General features: G+C 39.2%; 1 protein-coding gene across 1 annotated transcript in view; it reads right to left on the bottom strand.

Moving 5' to 3' along the window:
• The window catches only part of VAV3 (vav guanine nucleotide exchange factor 3), a 357055-nt gene that overhangs the window by 106214 nt on the left and 233347 nt on the right, over positions 1 to 17494 (bottom strand). The window contains exons 16-18 of the mRNA XM_035017895.1: positions 16692 to 16793; positions 16285 to 16385; positions 3857 to 3882 (exon numbers count right to left, since the gene is read on the bottom strand). Of these exons, the coding sequence (XP_034873786.1) occupies positions 3857 to 3882; positions 16285 to 16385; positions 16692 to 16793 (229 nt within the window). The remainder of the gene's footprint in view (positions 1 to 3856; positions 3883 to 16284; positions 16386 to 16691; positions 16794 to 17494) is intronic.

The following is a 17494-nucleotide window of genomic DNA, read 5'->3' as shown; positions in this document are numbered from 1 at the left end:
TGAATGAGTACCATTTAAAAATTATAGACTTAAGGGATGCCTGAGTGGCTCAGTCAGTTAAGCATCTGCCTTCAGCTCAGGTCATGATCCCAGGGTCCTGAGATGGAGTCCAGCATCAGTTTCCTTGCTCAGTGGGGAGCCTGCTTCTCCTCTGCCTGCAGCTCCCCCTGCTTGTGCTAGTTCTCACTCTCTGACAAATAAATAAAATCTTTATAAAAAAATAAAATTATAGACTTAAAATGTGAAAAAGAGTCCTTGAGTTTAAGACCAACACTCTATTACCTTGAAGTTAGGACTAAAATAGAGAACAATTTGCAACAACACAGATGTACCTAGAGGGTACAAACTAAGTGAAAAAAGTCAGACAAAGACAAATACCACATGATTTCACTCATATGTGGAATTTACAAAAACAAAAATGAACAAAGAAAAAAGAGAAAACAAACAAAAAACAGACTCTTAAATACAGAGAACAAACTGGTGGTTTCCAGAGGGGAGGGGGGTGGGGTGAGTGAAATAGGCGATGGAGATTAAAGAGTTACACTTGTCACTGTATTGTACACCTGAAACAAATATCATACTATGTGAAAAAAATAGAGAGCATGGTATAATTATTAAGAATATGGATTCTAGAATCAGACTGCCAGAGTTCAAATTCAGACCTTATCACTTGGCACCTGCTATTTGATGGTGAACAAGTTAACAACATCTCTGTGCCTCAGTTTTCTCGCCTATAAAAATGGGGATAATAATAGCACCACTTCACAGCATTTGTGGTGAGAATTAAATGAATCATGTGAAATGTCTGGAACAGTTGCTGCCATGCAGTAAGGATTACTAAGTAACAGCTTATTATTATTATTTTCATGGTATTTTGACTGTTTAAGTACCACGCGCTAACCGATTGCGCCACTGGAGCTATTTTGACTGTTTAAATGCACACAAATTACAAACGATTTTTCTAAGTTGTTACCCTACTGCTTATGTTTAAGGTTTTTCCTCCTAAAAATCAGTGACCCTGAAAACAGACTTTTCTACAGGAAGAGTAGGCAGTGGAATTATGATTTGCTGCATTGAAAAAAAGAAATTTTTAAGCTACTTAGACCAAATACCTCTGGAGATTTATTATACTTCTAAAGCACCTATAAAAGTATTTTACATTGTAAGAAATTTTGGAAATGTTTAACAGAGCATATTTAAACAATTTTAAAATGCTACTTTCAACTGTCATTCTGTCATATTCCATCCAACACACTCCCCTCCCCCACCCGTATTCTCAAAAGCCTGGGACAGCGCTTTTGTCCGCAGCAGGGAGAGGAGAGAAAACAAGAGGACACAACCCCTGAGAGCTTGTCACATACAGCTCCATGAGATCAGGAGAATTGATCTTCAGAACCTTCTCAATCTTCTTTGATCAACCTAGAAGGGGCACGGGAGAGGACAACCAACCAACCTAATTTTAGAAGCATTTGAGTTATTTCTTGCTTCATTACCTATTACCTTGTCTTTCTCTAAAAGAACTACTTTTATCACCCAAGAATCTCTTCTTGCCTCTTGGGAGAAATTTAATTCTCTGTTGATTTCACCAACAAAATAAGCAAAGGTTCATTTGCTATGGAACTGGCTTTGGTTCCTCTATCTGTTTTAAAGGTGAAAAACCCTTTAAGGAATGGATTTAGAGTACATATGTGTTAAACGGATACTTTGAATGGATACGTATGATAATCTTACTTCCTACAGCTAGAGGTACCTTCTGAAGGTCCACTCTAAAATGGGACGTGGGATGAACATCCCAGGTGTTGTCATGAAGGCCTACAGATACTGTAGCTATTGAAAACTGACCTACCTACCTCGAGAATAAAGTGTAAAATTAAAAATTTAAAAAGTCACAATCATAGCTATTGAAAGGGGAACAGAATAGGACCACAAACTGGTATATGGAGAGAAAGATCTTCACAAGAGCGGGTTGATATGCAGATCAGAGAGCACATTGTTTATTTCTGGGAAGACTGAAACATAAAGCACCTGCCTCAGAGAGTTAAACTGCCTTCCACACAGTCTTGGTAAGGAGGTATAAAGTGAAAGATGCTTCTTAACGTTCTTTTGCTACACTTCTCCTTAAATCAAGCTAAGATTTCCAAATAGGTTGGCCAGTAACTATAATTATGCATCCAAAATAAAGATTATTAGCAGAATCACACATTAAATAAAAATTGCACTTATTGAATCCAAAAGTTAAGCAAGTCACTAAACCACTGATGCCGCATTAAAAAAAGTCAACGTGAAAATGAATTCATTTCATAGTAGGCTTCCATGTAATTTTTTTAAGAGGATAAAATGCCTGGAGAGAATTGTTTAGTATAATGTGAAAATTATTAACCACTTCTTATGAGCACACTTTCTGTAAATATACTCACTTCACATCACTTAAATAAAATCAAGTGAAATCATCTTCTTTGGGGAAAAAAATATCTTTTGTAAAGTAACAAAGCTCACAGCTCTAAAAGGAACTCTGTCTCAATAATCTAAGGATAACATGAAAATAAGAGAAGCAAGCTGCGTTCCAAGATCTTCACAGGCAGCATCCTTATAGTCTTCATGAGAAACATTACCTGTCAACTAAACACTGGACGAAATTTCACATTAATTTATTTTAGCCCTAGAAGAACTTACGTGAACTATTTTAAAAATATTCCTTGATCTAGATTCTAGACTTTGAAATATAGTTCACTGATACACCGAAGAGGTGCATATGAGCATCCTCACAACACTCTTGATACCCTATGTGCAAATTACACGCTTATGCAAAAGAGAAGCAGAAACAATCACTTCTTATTTGATGTCTTACTGTACTTTTCATTATTTTTACCACCTATATAAATGCTAGTCTATTAAAAAATATTACACCACTCTTTATGATATATAATAATCTGTTAAAATTTTGTATAGAATTTTTTTGTTATTCTTTTAGTCTGATTCTCAAGTTACTATACTTTTGGTTCCTATAACCAATTACATGCATTTTATATTTTAATTTTCTCAATGATATTATTTTTGGAGGTCAGGTGAGAAATTTGCTACTTTCGGTTAAAGGCCAAGGCAATGGTCCAGAACCTGTCATATTTTTCATTCTTTCGTATTTTTAAAAAATAGCTTATTCTGAGAGGTGACAGGGATCACACAGTTCTAAGCCATGAGACTTTAGACTGTGTTAACCAAAAGAAAATGTTATCCGATCTTGCTTTGATCAGTAAGACATGATACAAATCACGTTTGTGCTCAAAACAGAAAACTACTAGAAATATGAATCCACATCCTTAGATGAACATTAGAACTTTTCAAGACTAGCAAATGTTGGGCAGCAATGCAATGTTTCATGACAGGGACAGGTCTACCAATTCCCTGGGAATGAGGGCTACCTTCCTTCTGTACAAGCAGAATCAAAGATAACTCATTCCAATGAATACAGATGCATTAAATTTTATAAACTCCAGGGGTTTGTGGAATTCTGCCCGAAACTAGGGAAAAGTATCCCCATATCCATGCCACACATTGTTACAATATTTGAAATTTACCTAAGTACTAAGATTCTGAAAAGTTCCATTTCACACATATTCTTGAATATTCACATTTTTCCTTTACGTAAGATCTTCAGGCAGCAATGGACTGAAAACTCCTCTGATTTAACCTGTGCATTTCATTCACAAGGACTTGGTTGCTCACTCTAGTTCTATTTCTATCCATTTTAAGAGTACACTTCACATTCTAAAAGCTCAAGCCTGCTTAAGTTAGCAAACAACCCAAAATGCAAAAGTTATATATATATATATTAAAAAAAATTAAATGTTAATCTTACCTCCAGTGCTTTGAGCGTCCCTTGTTCTGAAACAAATGTAAAAATTGGCATTGTCAGTGTAAAGTTATTTTGTTTGGTTAGCAAACTTAGCTTGTTCTCTGCAGCTTGGTAAAACACTGCAGCTTTGTTTCTCTTAACTGATACTTGTAATGTATTTCCAGGGTCCCTCAGGCTGGGCTAGTAATTGTTTTGCAACCCAGGTTCTCTTGCCTTATTGGCTTGTCAGAAAAGTGACTCATAGTTCTAAATGACTTCTAGGTTATGCTTAACTTTTTCAATTGTTGATTAAGCAATGTCAATCCAACCACATAAAGCTCCTTGAAACAGAGGCTTGCACTAAATTTACATGCATGAGAGAAAGCTAGGTGGGAACCTGTCTTTCAACACACCCAGTTTTAAGAATCTAGACACACAAATTACAAAGGTATTTTCATCGACTATTAAGAATTGTGAATTTAACACTGTACAATATTGCATATGGATTTTTTTTTCATTAAGTGGCTCTAACTCTTATTTTTGATTTGGGGGGGAAATACAGTTTGATTTAAAGAGGGAAATAAAAAACTGACAGGATTCAATTCCAATGCTAATTTTCCTTTCATCCTTAGTCTTCCCATCTGTAAATAGAAACAACAATCTTTTCATTACATTTGAGTTCTTGAAAATAAGGAGCAGTTATAAAAGGCCCTGAGGAAACAAACTGAGGGTTGCTGGAGTGGGGGTGGGGTGGGAGGGATGGGGTGGCTGGGTGATAGACACTGGGGAGGGTATGTGCTATGGTGAGCGCTGTGAATTGTGCAAGACTGTTGAATCTCAGATCTCTACCTCTGAAACAAATAATGCAATATATGTTACGAAAAAAAAAAAGAAGAAGAAGAAGAAGGTAGCAGGAGGGGAAGAATGAAGCGGGGGAAATCGGAGGGGTAGACGAACCATGAGAAACGATGGACTCTGAAAAACAAACTGAGGGTTCTAGAGGGGAGGGGGGTGGGAGGATGGGTTAGCCTGGTGGTGGGTATTGAGGAGGGCACATTCTGCATAGAGCACTGGGTGTTATGCACAAACAATGAATCATGGAACACTACATCTAAAACTAATGATGTAATGTACGGTGATTAACATAACAATAATAATTTTTTAAAAAAGGCCCTGAGATCTGCAGGTGACTACGGTGGCAGAAGACTAAAGGGTCACTCTGCGAGTGAAGGCCCGTACTGCATGTGGATGATGCTTCCTGTCCCCATTCCCAGGAGCACCTATGCACGTTATCGCTTTTCCAGACTGTGGACGAAAACACCTCATCATTTTGAGTCTATGCCTATAGTCTTCCCGTCCAAAATGACCCTCTAAAGGAGGATCTGAGAAAAGAAGAAACTGAGGGAAACATCAGGAAAGAACAGGCAGGCCTAAATGAGAGCTCTGTAAGCTGTTTCCGTAAGAGGATCCAAGAAGCCCCACAACCAGAGTTCAAGGGGAAAATTCCAACCAGAACACCTGACTAGCTGCCCCAAATTGCTTTACACAGGAAGCTGCCTGGGGCATGGAACAGAAGGTTGTTTTGTTTTATAAAGCACCACTCCTGATTAATGAAAATGGAAGACATGTGACCAAAAAGTCACCTTTCTGGAGAAAAGTTAAGTCTGCATTCCTCTGTCAATTTCAAATCCCTTCACCCTGACTTTCACGTGACTGCCTTCTCTGAAGGCATCTCTGCCAGGTCTGAAGTTAGCCTTATGAAAGAGTATTCCTGGACAAGAAAGATATTTTACTTCTTTCCCTCCTCATTTAGAAATACGTAATGTTTCAGAAGAAAGACTGCCTAAGAGGATCGGTTTGTGGAGAGGGTCTGAGTACCACTTGGCTGGATGCTGTGTCCAGACTTAGAACCCAGGTTAGGTGAGCTTAGGTTCCTAACAGAGCAGGTGTGATACCTGTTTCACTGGTTGACCAGAAAGGCTTTTATTCCAGAAAAGCCCTAAAATACTTTTTTTCTCCTACTGGCACATTAGAGAAAGAGTCTGACCTAAGAATCATAAACTGCAAGAAGCACCAAATGGGAGAAGAGTTTAAGTTTTCCATCCAAGGAGACTGAGGAAAGTTTAGACTATTTCTCTAAAGTGGAAAAACCTCAGGTCTTTTGGGTTCAGTGTTTATAAATGAGTATGCAACTTAATTTCAATGAAAAAAACTGTAATTTTTTTCTGACTCTTTGCATAGAAGTGTTTTTATGTCCTTATGAGTAAGTAGGTCTTCTTATAGTATGCTTTAAATGTTTCATATTTTTGTATAAAAACCTATGATCACCCCTGTGGCAACAGGGGAAACACCATGTTCCACGACAGTCATCTGGTTGCTCCTCGGGAAGTTCCCAGGGAAGAGATGGTATCTCAGGTGGTCATCTAACTAGGCAGACACTTACATCTCTTTACCCAGAAAATAAGATCTAGGAACAGAAGATGCTGACAGGCTCCTCCTATCTTGTTGCATAGGGTTCAAGTGCAAGTTAGCTGGCTCCCTGCAGGAGGGAGCACCTATTACAGAAACAAGAGAGTGAGAGGTCCTGGCAAGGCACGCATGGGACTAGTACAAAGCCAGAAGCAATCTAGACTGGGCTGACCACCTTACCCAATCTCCCTCTTTCATTTACCCGCTTCCAGTTGGCTCCAACTTTCTCTCTTTGATGTCTCATCAAGCAAACCAGCTTTCCTCATAATTCTGATTAGATGTACCAAGAACTGCTTTACACAAAGCCTCTTCAGTGTAACCCAAGTAGGAAAAATGGAAAAGGGGCTTTGTGCTGGATGCAACTGCAACACCAAGGACATGAGTCCTTACTTGGGGCTTACCTTTCCTTGCCAGCACTTCCTGTCCTCATGGCCACCATGTCTATCCTCTACCCTGTCACCCAGGAAAGAGGCCCATGGACTTGGCCTAGAGAAGTTCACACTCTGATCTCATGCTGGGCCCAGCACATGAACAGTAGTTCTTGAAAATCTCAGCATTTATTTACTTCTATCGCATGGCAGGCTTCTGTAAATTTTCTAAGAATAGGGCAAAACCCAAAGGACTGGAAATTCCTCTCAGAACCTGTTTTGAGTGTAGCAATTCTTATCCACACTCCTTTAGTTATTACTTTTGAACATGCTCTAGCGGCCACAGCATTGAACTGCCTGCCTCCTTTACAAACAGAATCTAAATTCTGATAACCATATTAATGCAACAGATTAACTTATACTAAAATAACAGTGACGAGAGAGAGGAAGACCCAACTACCCACACTGCTTCATACATTTTCAAAGTAAAAGCTCATCCTGGCTAGAAAAATAGAATAAGGGCCTCTTTCGATGAAATATTCTATGGAAAAGCTGCTCTAATTTTGAAGTCTCCAACAACATCCTCAACCTCCTCTTGACATAGACCCAAAACTACTATACAGTAGGTACTTGGGTCCCTAAAAGACACTTTGGGTGTCACAGTTCTGCATGAAGACTAAGATAACAAGGGCTGATGACCATCAAATCTATTTTAGCTGAATTCTGACCCAATAGAAAGGTTGCTGCTTGAGATCTGATGAAAAAAAAAAAAAAAGCCTTTCTGTCTGTCTCTCTCTCTTTCTCCTGGGAACTTCCTTAGGGGAGTAATTCAGTTCTTCAAGTTTCCAAACGTTTTTAATCCTCAACTTGTCTTTACCCTGCAGCCTATTCTCAGACTCCTATTGATCAAACTATAAAATGTTCTTACCCTTTCAAGAGCCTTTCTAGATGGTGACTCACAGACCCTCAAGGGGTTTATACCTCGCATTGTTTCATCAAGTCCCAACTGGTTTGATGTAATGCAGAGAAGGGGTGTTACTGAGGTGCTGGGAGGCTTTGCAGAACTCCATCTTCAATGCCAGCACAGGGTTCAATGTGCGTATTTGTGTAAAAGACATGTTTTTTACTGAGGCTTTAGATTCACTTAATACAATTTGTTTAAACAAAAAAATTCAATCCTATTATATTTGTTTTTCCAATACAAGTGGCTCTCAGTGCATACATGATTGCACAGTTTGCTTTGTCTCTTATCTGAAGTTGTATTTGGTAAGACTAAACAAATCAATGTCCAGTAAGACTGTTTGTCTCAAAAGGGGCCACAGAAAGGTAATAACAAGTATAGTTTTTGTAGGTGCCTTGTCATCATGGTTAACATGCTATTTTTACGAAACATTAAAAGACAGTTGGACTGATCAAATTTTGAAGTCATACAAATGTTATGCTCACCACTCGGATCTATAGCAATGTTTTGGAAAAAAAAAACTAAATAATACTTGGAAAGAGGCTTTGATTTCGAGTCTCCTCAGGAGTTCTAACAGAAATACAACCACATAATATTTTCCAGTTCACTTTAATAGTCATTAATATATCATTAAACTTACCTAAATAGTTAAGTGGAAGGAATATTAACTACCCTTGAGTATAAAATTTTCTCGGTAAGTTAAAAAAGAGGACCAATTTATGGGAAAGGCTTTAAGTAATATGAAGTAGAACCAAAGTCATTTTTTCGTTAGGAAATCAATGATTAAGCCTCAGTTCATGTAAAAGTAATTTGATAAAATATCTAGTGGTACAAGACTGAAAATTGTATTCTAAAAGCTTATCTCTTACGATAAAATACTGCAATGCTATTTATAAAAGAGCTATTTCTGATGCCAATTTGGGGTGCAGGTTCTAGGTAGCAATCCGGCAGGTTTAAGCCATTAGGATAACGAGGCAACTTGCTTCCGATTAGGAATGGCTACGGCTGCTGCAGGAGCAGCAACTGGCCTCGATAAAAGAGCGATTAAACAGAGAAGCAAATGGGGACCTGCTTTGGTTAAATATTAGAGAGGCTGAGGCTTGCATTCCTACTAAAGGAAAAGATGCATTAAACCAAAGTTGTCTGCTCCAGCAATATTTGCCTTCCAGCGCTACTTTCTTTGTTTAAACTGAGAGGATGCAAAGCAAGCTATATTGATCAATGTCAGGGTAAGAAGGGAACCAACAGGGTTTTAGCAGGGGAAAAACACAAATGTCCCCATAAGATTGCAGTTTCGGATTAAACCTTCACAGTGGTGTGCTGTGAGAAAGCAATACCACTCTAGAATTACATCAGCTTTGCAGTGACTTGTTGAGAGAGGCTTATATAATGGAGTTCATACCTATTCATTATCAAGGTTGGAAAGTTTTGGCAGCATACTTCAGAGTCCATGTACATGTTGATCATTGAGGTTGCCATGGTGAATGTGAAGGAGTCAACTCAAATTCAGTGAAATGAGAGAGTGAAATTGCCCGCTCTTTATATCCATGCAAATTCTCAAATGTTAAGACATAAACTAATCACCCAACCTTCAAATTTGTTTCCAAGTTGCATAGTTACAAAAATAATCTTATAAATACAAAAAAAACTTAAAGCACTTTTTCATACTTCAAATGCACTTGAGTTAACAATCTGTCATAGTCAAATATTAATATGAATGAATTACTTCCTTCATTCAGAAATGCACTACATTTTTGCCAAGTAATTATTATTTCAAGGATGAATGAAGACTAGGTAAATTTAAGGGAGATAGAGCATGAAATATAAAAGGTTTCTAAATTCAGAGAAGACAACATCCACAGGCTTGACTTCCAAAAAAGAAATGCCCAAGAAATTCTTACTGGTTACTATCTAGCCACATCCAACATTATTAAAGATATTCCTACTTTGGGGGAAAAAAGGAGTAATGACTTGAGGTTAAGCACCCTGACTTTGAATAAGGGATGAATACAAAAGGTGAGAAACACATTCTCTACAGTGAAGGAGCATATAGTCCCCTAGAGGCAATGAAGAAGAGTGGCAGAGACAGTCATGCCCACCAAACAGTCCATGTACCCCACTACACTGTCTACCTCCCCCTTGTAATTGAGGCTGTTTAAGTAGTTTTCACCAATACACTGTGATTAAAAAAAAAAAAAGTGTTATTCACTTCAGTCTAGGGGTTTTAAGAGCAGTTACCCAGAAAGCCATGTGTTGAATTTGAAGAGTCACAAGATGGAACCAGCTTGGATCCCTAAGCCATTACTTAGAAGGGAGCTCCCTTGGAGGGCCGTGGAACCCAAAGCCAATATAGTGCATGTGTGAAAAATAAATGTTTATGTATTAAAGCCAGTGGGATCTGAAGGGCTTTAGGGGTGTTTTCGTTGCCTAACATTGGCAAATATATAAAACCTACACACAAACTAATTAGAGAACAATTTAATTCACAAGACTGTTGGGTGGCCAAGGTGAGGGAAAATGATTGGCAAAGGGTTTGGAGAGGAAGTAAAGGAAGAGTAGATTTTGAACTGTCAGGAGAAAAGGGAGTGTATTTCAAGGAGAGGAAATAGTAAGAGCCAAGCAAGAATTCTAAAAATGGGATTGACTGAATCAGGGAGTATATTTCCCCAGAAATTGTGGTATGTTTGTCATCAGGTGTTCTGTGAGCTAGTTCTCTTTCTTGCTACTTCATAATCTAACCTAGGTTCCCCTGTCAAAAGCCTAATGGTTGATACTCAGGGCATGAGCCTTTCTTTGCATAAATACCAGAAAGGAATTGCAAAGGGTCTGCCAAGTCTTCCATCTTTCATTCTTAAAGTACCAGCCAGGGATTTAGATAAGGTTTTTATTTCACTTATTCTACATCCAGTCGGGCTCTGGTCTCTACAAGGGCAGAATCAAAACCTGTCCAATCTCCCACAGCCTCCTGCTTCTGGTTCTAACACTACAGTGATCCTCAGAGCCCAGAAACCCTGGTGCTACACTTCTACTCATTAATCTATCCCCATCTGTTTGTCAGTCTGTCCACTCACTCATCCATCTACCAGGACTTCCCAGAGGTCAGAGCATCAGCTAAATATGATTCTTATCAGTGAGAGGCTCCAGTATAATTGAAGTTTGGACACTATACTGTAAGGAATGGAAGGTATAGGGAGAATTTCACAATCAGAATTGACATTAATAAAGATCATGTTGGAAATCATATAGAAAGAGTATAATTAACAGCAAGAGTTAGGAGACTTTTGTAGTTGTCCAAACAAGTGACATTGAGATTTTTTTAAAAATCTATAGCAATATCATATCAGTGGATTCTAGAGAGCCTTAGGAGGAGAAGTAAGAAGAACAGATAACTGAATGAAGATGAGAGAGGTGGGTAAATCAAGGCTGACACCAAGATTCAGGTGAGCGGGGTGCCTAGGTGGCTCAGTTGGTTAAGTGACTGCCTTCGGCTCAGGTCATGATCCTGGAGTCCCGGGATCGAGTCCCGCATCGGGCTCCCTGCTCAGCGGGGAGTCTGCTTCGTCCTCTGACCCTATCCCCTCTCATGTGTTCTCTCTCTCTCATTCTCTCTCTCTCAAGTAAACAAATAAAATCTTAAAAAAAAAAAAAAATTCAGGTGAGCGTATGGATGTTGGATCTTTAAGACAAGGAGTAGGCGGAGGAAGTTTGTGTTAGTGACTAATGAAGCTGGTTTTAGATACGTGAAATTTGAGGTCACTGCAGGACACCTGGGAAGGGATATGTGAGAAGATGATAGACATTTTGAATCCAAAGTTCAGGAGAAAAGCCTTACGTGGAACTGGTGACTTATCTACCTGGGTGTAGGTTATAGCTAATGCCAGGGAAATTAATCTGGTATCCAAAGGATGGCACGGGGGATGTGGTAGGATGTGAAGGAAAGTGTCAAGGAGAATGGTTAACGGTGCCAAATAAAAGAGAAAGGTCAAGTGAGGTGAGGCCTGGAATGTGATGACCAGTACATTTGGCAATTAGAAGGTAGAATGGAAGATTCTCTCACCTTCCTTTAGCCCCTGGGTTACTGTGTCATTTTGTTCAACTAGTTCCTCGTCTCTGCCTGGACCAATGTTGAGTGAAAATGGCATGCTCCACTTTCTGGAACTGCCTTCTACCCCAACTACCCAATGTTTATAATGTAACCAATTCTACTAGGCACCACTTTCTGGACCACAGGTAGATTCCTGACTCACTCTGAGCTGATCAGAATCTCTCTTCATTTCCTAAGAATATAATTAGACTATGTTAAGCAATAGAGCAACAGAGCTCTGTAAAGTTGAGGTCAATCTCAAGTCACCTATGATAATTTTATGTGGGAACCTGGTTTATGTAAGCATTTGAGTTTGCCTTAAATCAATACTATTCACTTGCTTTAAATTTAGCTGTTTAAATTTAGTTGATCCCACCCCCCAAGTCAAGTTCTCCAGAAATGATGTTACACTCTCCTCCAGAAAGAGCCCCATCCAAGTGAACTATGTCTCCAGCCCTTGAAACATTTTGTCCTTCCTCCTACCCTCCTCCCTCCATCACCACTTCCCCAAGTGTCATACCAGTCATGGGAAAATACACTCTGAACTAGTGCAAGCAGTTCTTGCTGCATCCATTTGCTGGACTGTGGAAAACTTCAGCCAATGTTGGTTCTCTGCTGGCTGGGAAACACCCATAAAGTCTAGCTTGCCCATGTCCTCCAAACTCTGCCTGTTCTACCACACTCACATCAGACCGACCAAGCTCAAACTCACACTCTACCCACGGTTATTACACACAGCAGTGCAGGAAGGGGGGAGTTCGAGGACAGGATGTCATAACTTCCAACTTTAAGAGGGCATCTCTTTGGGAGTGGTTTTTTGTGTTTTTCTGTTTGTTTGTTTGTTTGTTTTTAGGAAAACCTGTCATGGGAAAATGAACCAACCAACACTCACTCCAACTCCTTTTGGGGAGTTAAAAAAAAAAAAAAAAAAGAAAGAAAGAAAGAAAGGAAGAAAAAAGGAGAAAAGGAAAAATCCATCCAATCCCCACAAGCCTGTTCCCAAGGCCCGACACCCTGGAAGGCCAGCCTGGCTGGGCCCCCACGTCCCGGTGGACAGCAATGGTACCCACTGCCTCTGTTCTAATATTTAAAAAACAGGCTCCAATTTGAGTCCCAACATTGTATCACAAGGGGTCTTTGAGGTGGCCCTCCAGGAGCCAGCTGAATTGAAACAAACGGAATAGAAAGCAAAATGGAGTTTTCCAGAACTGTGGGGAACCAGATAGGTGCTGTCGTAGACGCTGGGCTCCCCAGGTCTTATCCATGAGTGGATGGATGAAAGGAGCAGATATGTACCTCCAGAACGCCCCAGGTGCTGACAGCTATAAAAGATTCCTCTTCACTTAGGATAAGCAAGGGCCTTTACTCAGAAGGGCTGCCCAGCAAATCCTCATCTGGAGGAAACAGGGAAGCCTCCTGGACAGGTCCTTACCACCTCATACCACTAATTAATGGACTATGAGCATTCAATGCCATCAGTCTCTTAAAATCTTGGGCAGGAAAGGACAGAAAGAGAATAAGACATGTATGCATAAAACAGGAGAATGGAGGACAACATTGGATGCAAGGCAGAAAAACAAGAAAGCAAGAGAATTATGTTTAAAACTCCAAGAAGTAAATTTAGCCAGAGGTTTAAAATTTTTTTTCCTGCTTTATAGTGAATTCTGTAACAAAGTTTAGAGAATGATGCTACCTTTTAATAAATGATATCTGTATAAGCAAGCATTACCTAAAATCTGCAGGGCATAACAGCCTTATTTTCATACTTTTAGGACTCAGTTTCCTCATCTTAAAATAAGAGATCCTAGAACTAAAGGTGTCTAAATCTTCCAGCTCTGAGACATTCCATGGGGAAAGGGGCAGGCATGGTCCCAGGGAGGCCTGAATTTCTCACAGCACTTCAAAGCATTGAAACCTAAGCATATTTGGTAGTTACTAATTTAATTGAATTCAGAAGTGTTCTTGCTAAAAAAAAGAAAAAAAAAAAATTAGGAACTCTCTTTCTCAGAGAAAACCAAACGCATGATTTTACTCTGGGTGTTTAAGAGGATTACGCATTATGCACTTAAGACATTTCCACAGATCCTCACAGCTAGTTCGCAGGACTGGGAGCAGAACTCGGGGGTTAAGAACAAACTCAGGAGTTGGACTGCCTGGATTTGCATCTTCACTCTCTTGATTAAGCAACTGAGGCAAGTTATTTCTCTGTGCCTTGGTTTCTCATATGTAAGAAAAGAACAGCAGTAATTCCAACTTTAAAAGATTCATACAGGACTAAGTGAGTTGATAGCAGTAACATACTTAGAACAGTACCTGGCACTTTGTATTTATTTAAAAAAATATATAAACTTAAGGACTAGGTGTCATTACTATCCCTATCTTAGAAGGGAAAAAAAAAACCTAAGACTTACAAAGGTTAAGTAACTGGTTCCAAAGTCACCCAGTGAGTAAGCTGTGGAGAGGGATTCAAACCAGACCAAGACTCCAGACCTTGTGGGCTTTCCTGCCATCACACACAGTCTCCTAATCCAGAGTTACTCAGTGAAGGCCGGGGGACACTGGAACAATGACTCAGGAAAGCACCACTTTTTTATCGCTTGACCAGGAATTCCCAACTGTTTCCTGTTGACTTTTTTTTTTTTTTCAAGTGAAAGTTAAAAATGTAAAGTCCTTTAGCATCATTCATTTATATCACTTCAAAGTTTGGTGCTCACTATTTCTTCTATCCACACTTGCTCCATATCATAAAACAACAGCAAAAATACAGATTAAGCCGACCCCTTTTCAAAACAAAACAAAATAAAACACCAAAAAAAACAAAAACAGACTTCTCATCATAGCACCTTGGATTAAAACACTGAATTTTTATTGTGCCCAGGCACTGTGCTAAGCATCATTGCTTCATTTGATCCTCATGATAATCCTCTAATTTCCATTTTACAGAAGAATAAACAAAACCTCAGAATGCTTGAGTAACACCCCCAAGCTCCCATAGCTAGCAAAGGGCAGAAGGAGATTTTCCACCATTTCTGCTTGACTCTCAACTACTCTCCTGCACTGTTCCAGTAGAATGCAAGAACCAGGCCAACTACGAGATCACTTCACATTCCTCACAGAATGAAACTCCTAAGACAGGGCTGGGGGGGGGGGAGGGCTTTATAAAAATACATTAGCCTACTACGAACACCTAACATGTTAATTGTCCTCAAAGAGATTAAAGGATGCGGCAAATAAAGACAGAACAACCAAAATTTAAATAAGCTGTATCAGGTGGACAACTGAAGAATAACAATAATAAGATATAACATTTCTATTTTACAACTTTGTCAACTGTTTCTGACCTTCAGAAACCTTACTGGGTACTAATCTTGTCTCCTTGTCTCAGCAGACTTGGAGTCAATTGCATGAACACTCTGACTCCCATCAGAAAACGGGAAGCACTGCCCTGAGGACTGAACGAGTTCGTGCAAGAAGGGCCTGGCAGAGGGCCCAGTGCAGGTACTCAACCAACCCGGGATGCTTCTCCTTATGGCTGCCCATGCCTGGCATGGAGAGAGCTCATGGCTCATGGGAACCTTAAAAAACATCTACCAAAGGAGCTGAGTGAGAGGAATGTGCTGTGATCCCAGTCCTCTAATGGGATTCACACCTTTTCTACAACTGCCCATTTTCTGAACTCAGCTCTGAAATGAGCTATTATTCTCTGTTTCACTCTTCTTCATATTATCCAAAATAATTCAATGTCCATCTTTTCCTTTGGGAAAAATCAAAGGTTGACATGGCTACCTTTTGAACTCAAGCTGTTAAAGATCCCTTTCTTCTGTTCAAAAAGTTTTACTGATTTTGAAAGGTCTTATTGATAAAACATAAGAGAAACTCAGGGGAAAAGGACAAAGAGAAAGAAGAAGAAAGAGAAAGTATAAAGAGGCCAGAAAAGAAAGAGAAGGAAGAGAGCCCAAGAGGAGCAGAGAGAAGCAAAAGGCTATTGAATGCATAATTGCCAACAGTCTTAGCAACTGGCTCATCTAACAGTCATGGAGCATTATTTTTAAAAACCAAGGGGAAAATATTTACATAAAATCCAAAGGATATATACTCTGTTAAATGCTGCAAAATGACAATGTATTCAATTCATTAATTCATGAATTAGTCTGTGTGATGTTTACTTCTGGCACCATTAGCATTTCCGAGCTGAATATTTAAGAGAACAAGGGAAAAATTTAAGGACTAAAGATAGAAGTGAAAAAAAATTTTTTTTTCAGTTTTGTTTTTGTTTCTCCATTTGCATGCTTTGGCTATATTTGTACAGCATTCGTGAGACACAGGGGCCAGGCTGAATGAAATGCGTGGCCGGAAACCTTCCAAACCCCCCCTTGAAGGCCTCTGCCTCCCAGGTACGTATAAAAGTCACAGGAATTTAGAACAATTTTTTAATTGTCCTTATAAATGATAGTTTCAAAAGCAGATATGTCACAATAAACACATACTAAGAGTAAATTAGGCCTTAATGATGTTTATCAAGTTTTATGTCCTAATTAAAAGCAGAATCACAACAATAAACATGACTTACCAGCAGAATTAACTCTGCCACAATTGTCTACTCTTCCCAAACATTCTTTGTGTGCTCTCGCGCCACACTTAAAACATAAATAGCCTTGATAAAATGTTCCTCTGAAAGGTAAAATTAGAGAGTGATATGTTAAAAGGTGCTAAATGCTGCCTCTATGAAATCATGAGCGCGAGAAAGAAAACAAGGGAACACAGCACTCTGCAAAGTCTTCTCAGCAGAGGGAGAGGGTCTCCTGGGGTTCAGAAGGAAGCGTCCAGGTACAAGGCTGAGGAAAGATCTGTTGGCTCAAAACTGTTAAGGCAATTTCCCTACTTCACAACATTTTGGCTGGGACATTAAAAAAGTCTGAAACACACAGCAATTATAGCAGCTCCTTTAAACTGAAAAACAGGACCAAGCAAGCTTACCTCAGAAGCATCTGGCAGACTTTGCAGGATGTAACCCGACTGAAGGTGTGCATCTTGAACTCATGGAAATTGGAGTCTGCGTAGTCTGGCCTTATGTTCGATCTATAAAAAGGAAAAAAAAAAAAAAAGTAACTTCCTAAAGAAAGTTTCACAACAAAATAGCAGTCATCTAAAACCTAAATTCATCAACATTACATTGGGTAGAGATCTGATTCAAGCAAAAAGGCTATTAAATATGCAATGTTTTCTAAGCCAAAAGTAGGCTTTGCATTAAAATATGCACCAAAATCTGGTTGCGTGCAAAGCAGCAACACGTAAAGATTTAAGCAAACTAATCCTCCTCAGAATTGAGGGTTCCCAGAGAACTCCACAGAATGGCCACATAGGTCAACCTGCCAGGAAAAACACAAAAACCTGCTGGATATTCATGCTGTGTGAGAGTTTCTCTAGCCACATCACTGAAATATAAACTAGATGGGGAGGGCAGGAGCGGTGGGGGAAGAGGGTGCTTCATTCCCACAGAGGCCATCTCTAAATAGGTATGTGGATGATGTAATGATCTGTAAAAGTGAATAATTTTATAAAAAGTTTTGAAATAAAACATCAGTCTGATCATCAAAAACTTCCTCCTTAACAATTTGCTTTCCTTGTAATCCAAATTAAAAAAATCAACAAAACTGTTGTTTTATATTTTGTTCTTATTATCTACATATGCAAAAGAATGTATGAAGCATAAGGCAAACTACCATAACTGATGTCAGATAAAAATAAAAAAAAATAACACAACCAAAGTAACTTTGTGC

The sequence above is a fragment of the Mirounga leonina genome, unplaced genomic scaffold (genome assembly GCF_011800145.1).
Source record: "Mirounga leonina isolate KUSES-001 unplaced genomic scaffold, KU_Mleo_1.0 Mir_173, whole genome shotgun sequence".
Taxonomy (NCBI): Eukaryota; Metazoa; Chordata; class Mammalia; order Carnivora; family Phocidae; genus Mirounga; species Mirounga leonina.
The sequence above is the reverse complement of the archived record's forward strand: the minus strand, read 5'-3'. Positions and strand labels throughout refer to the sequence as shown.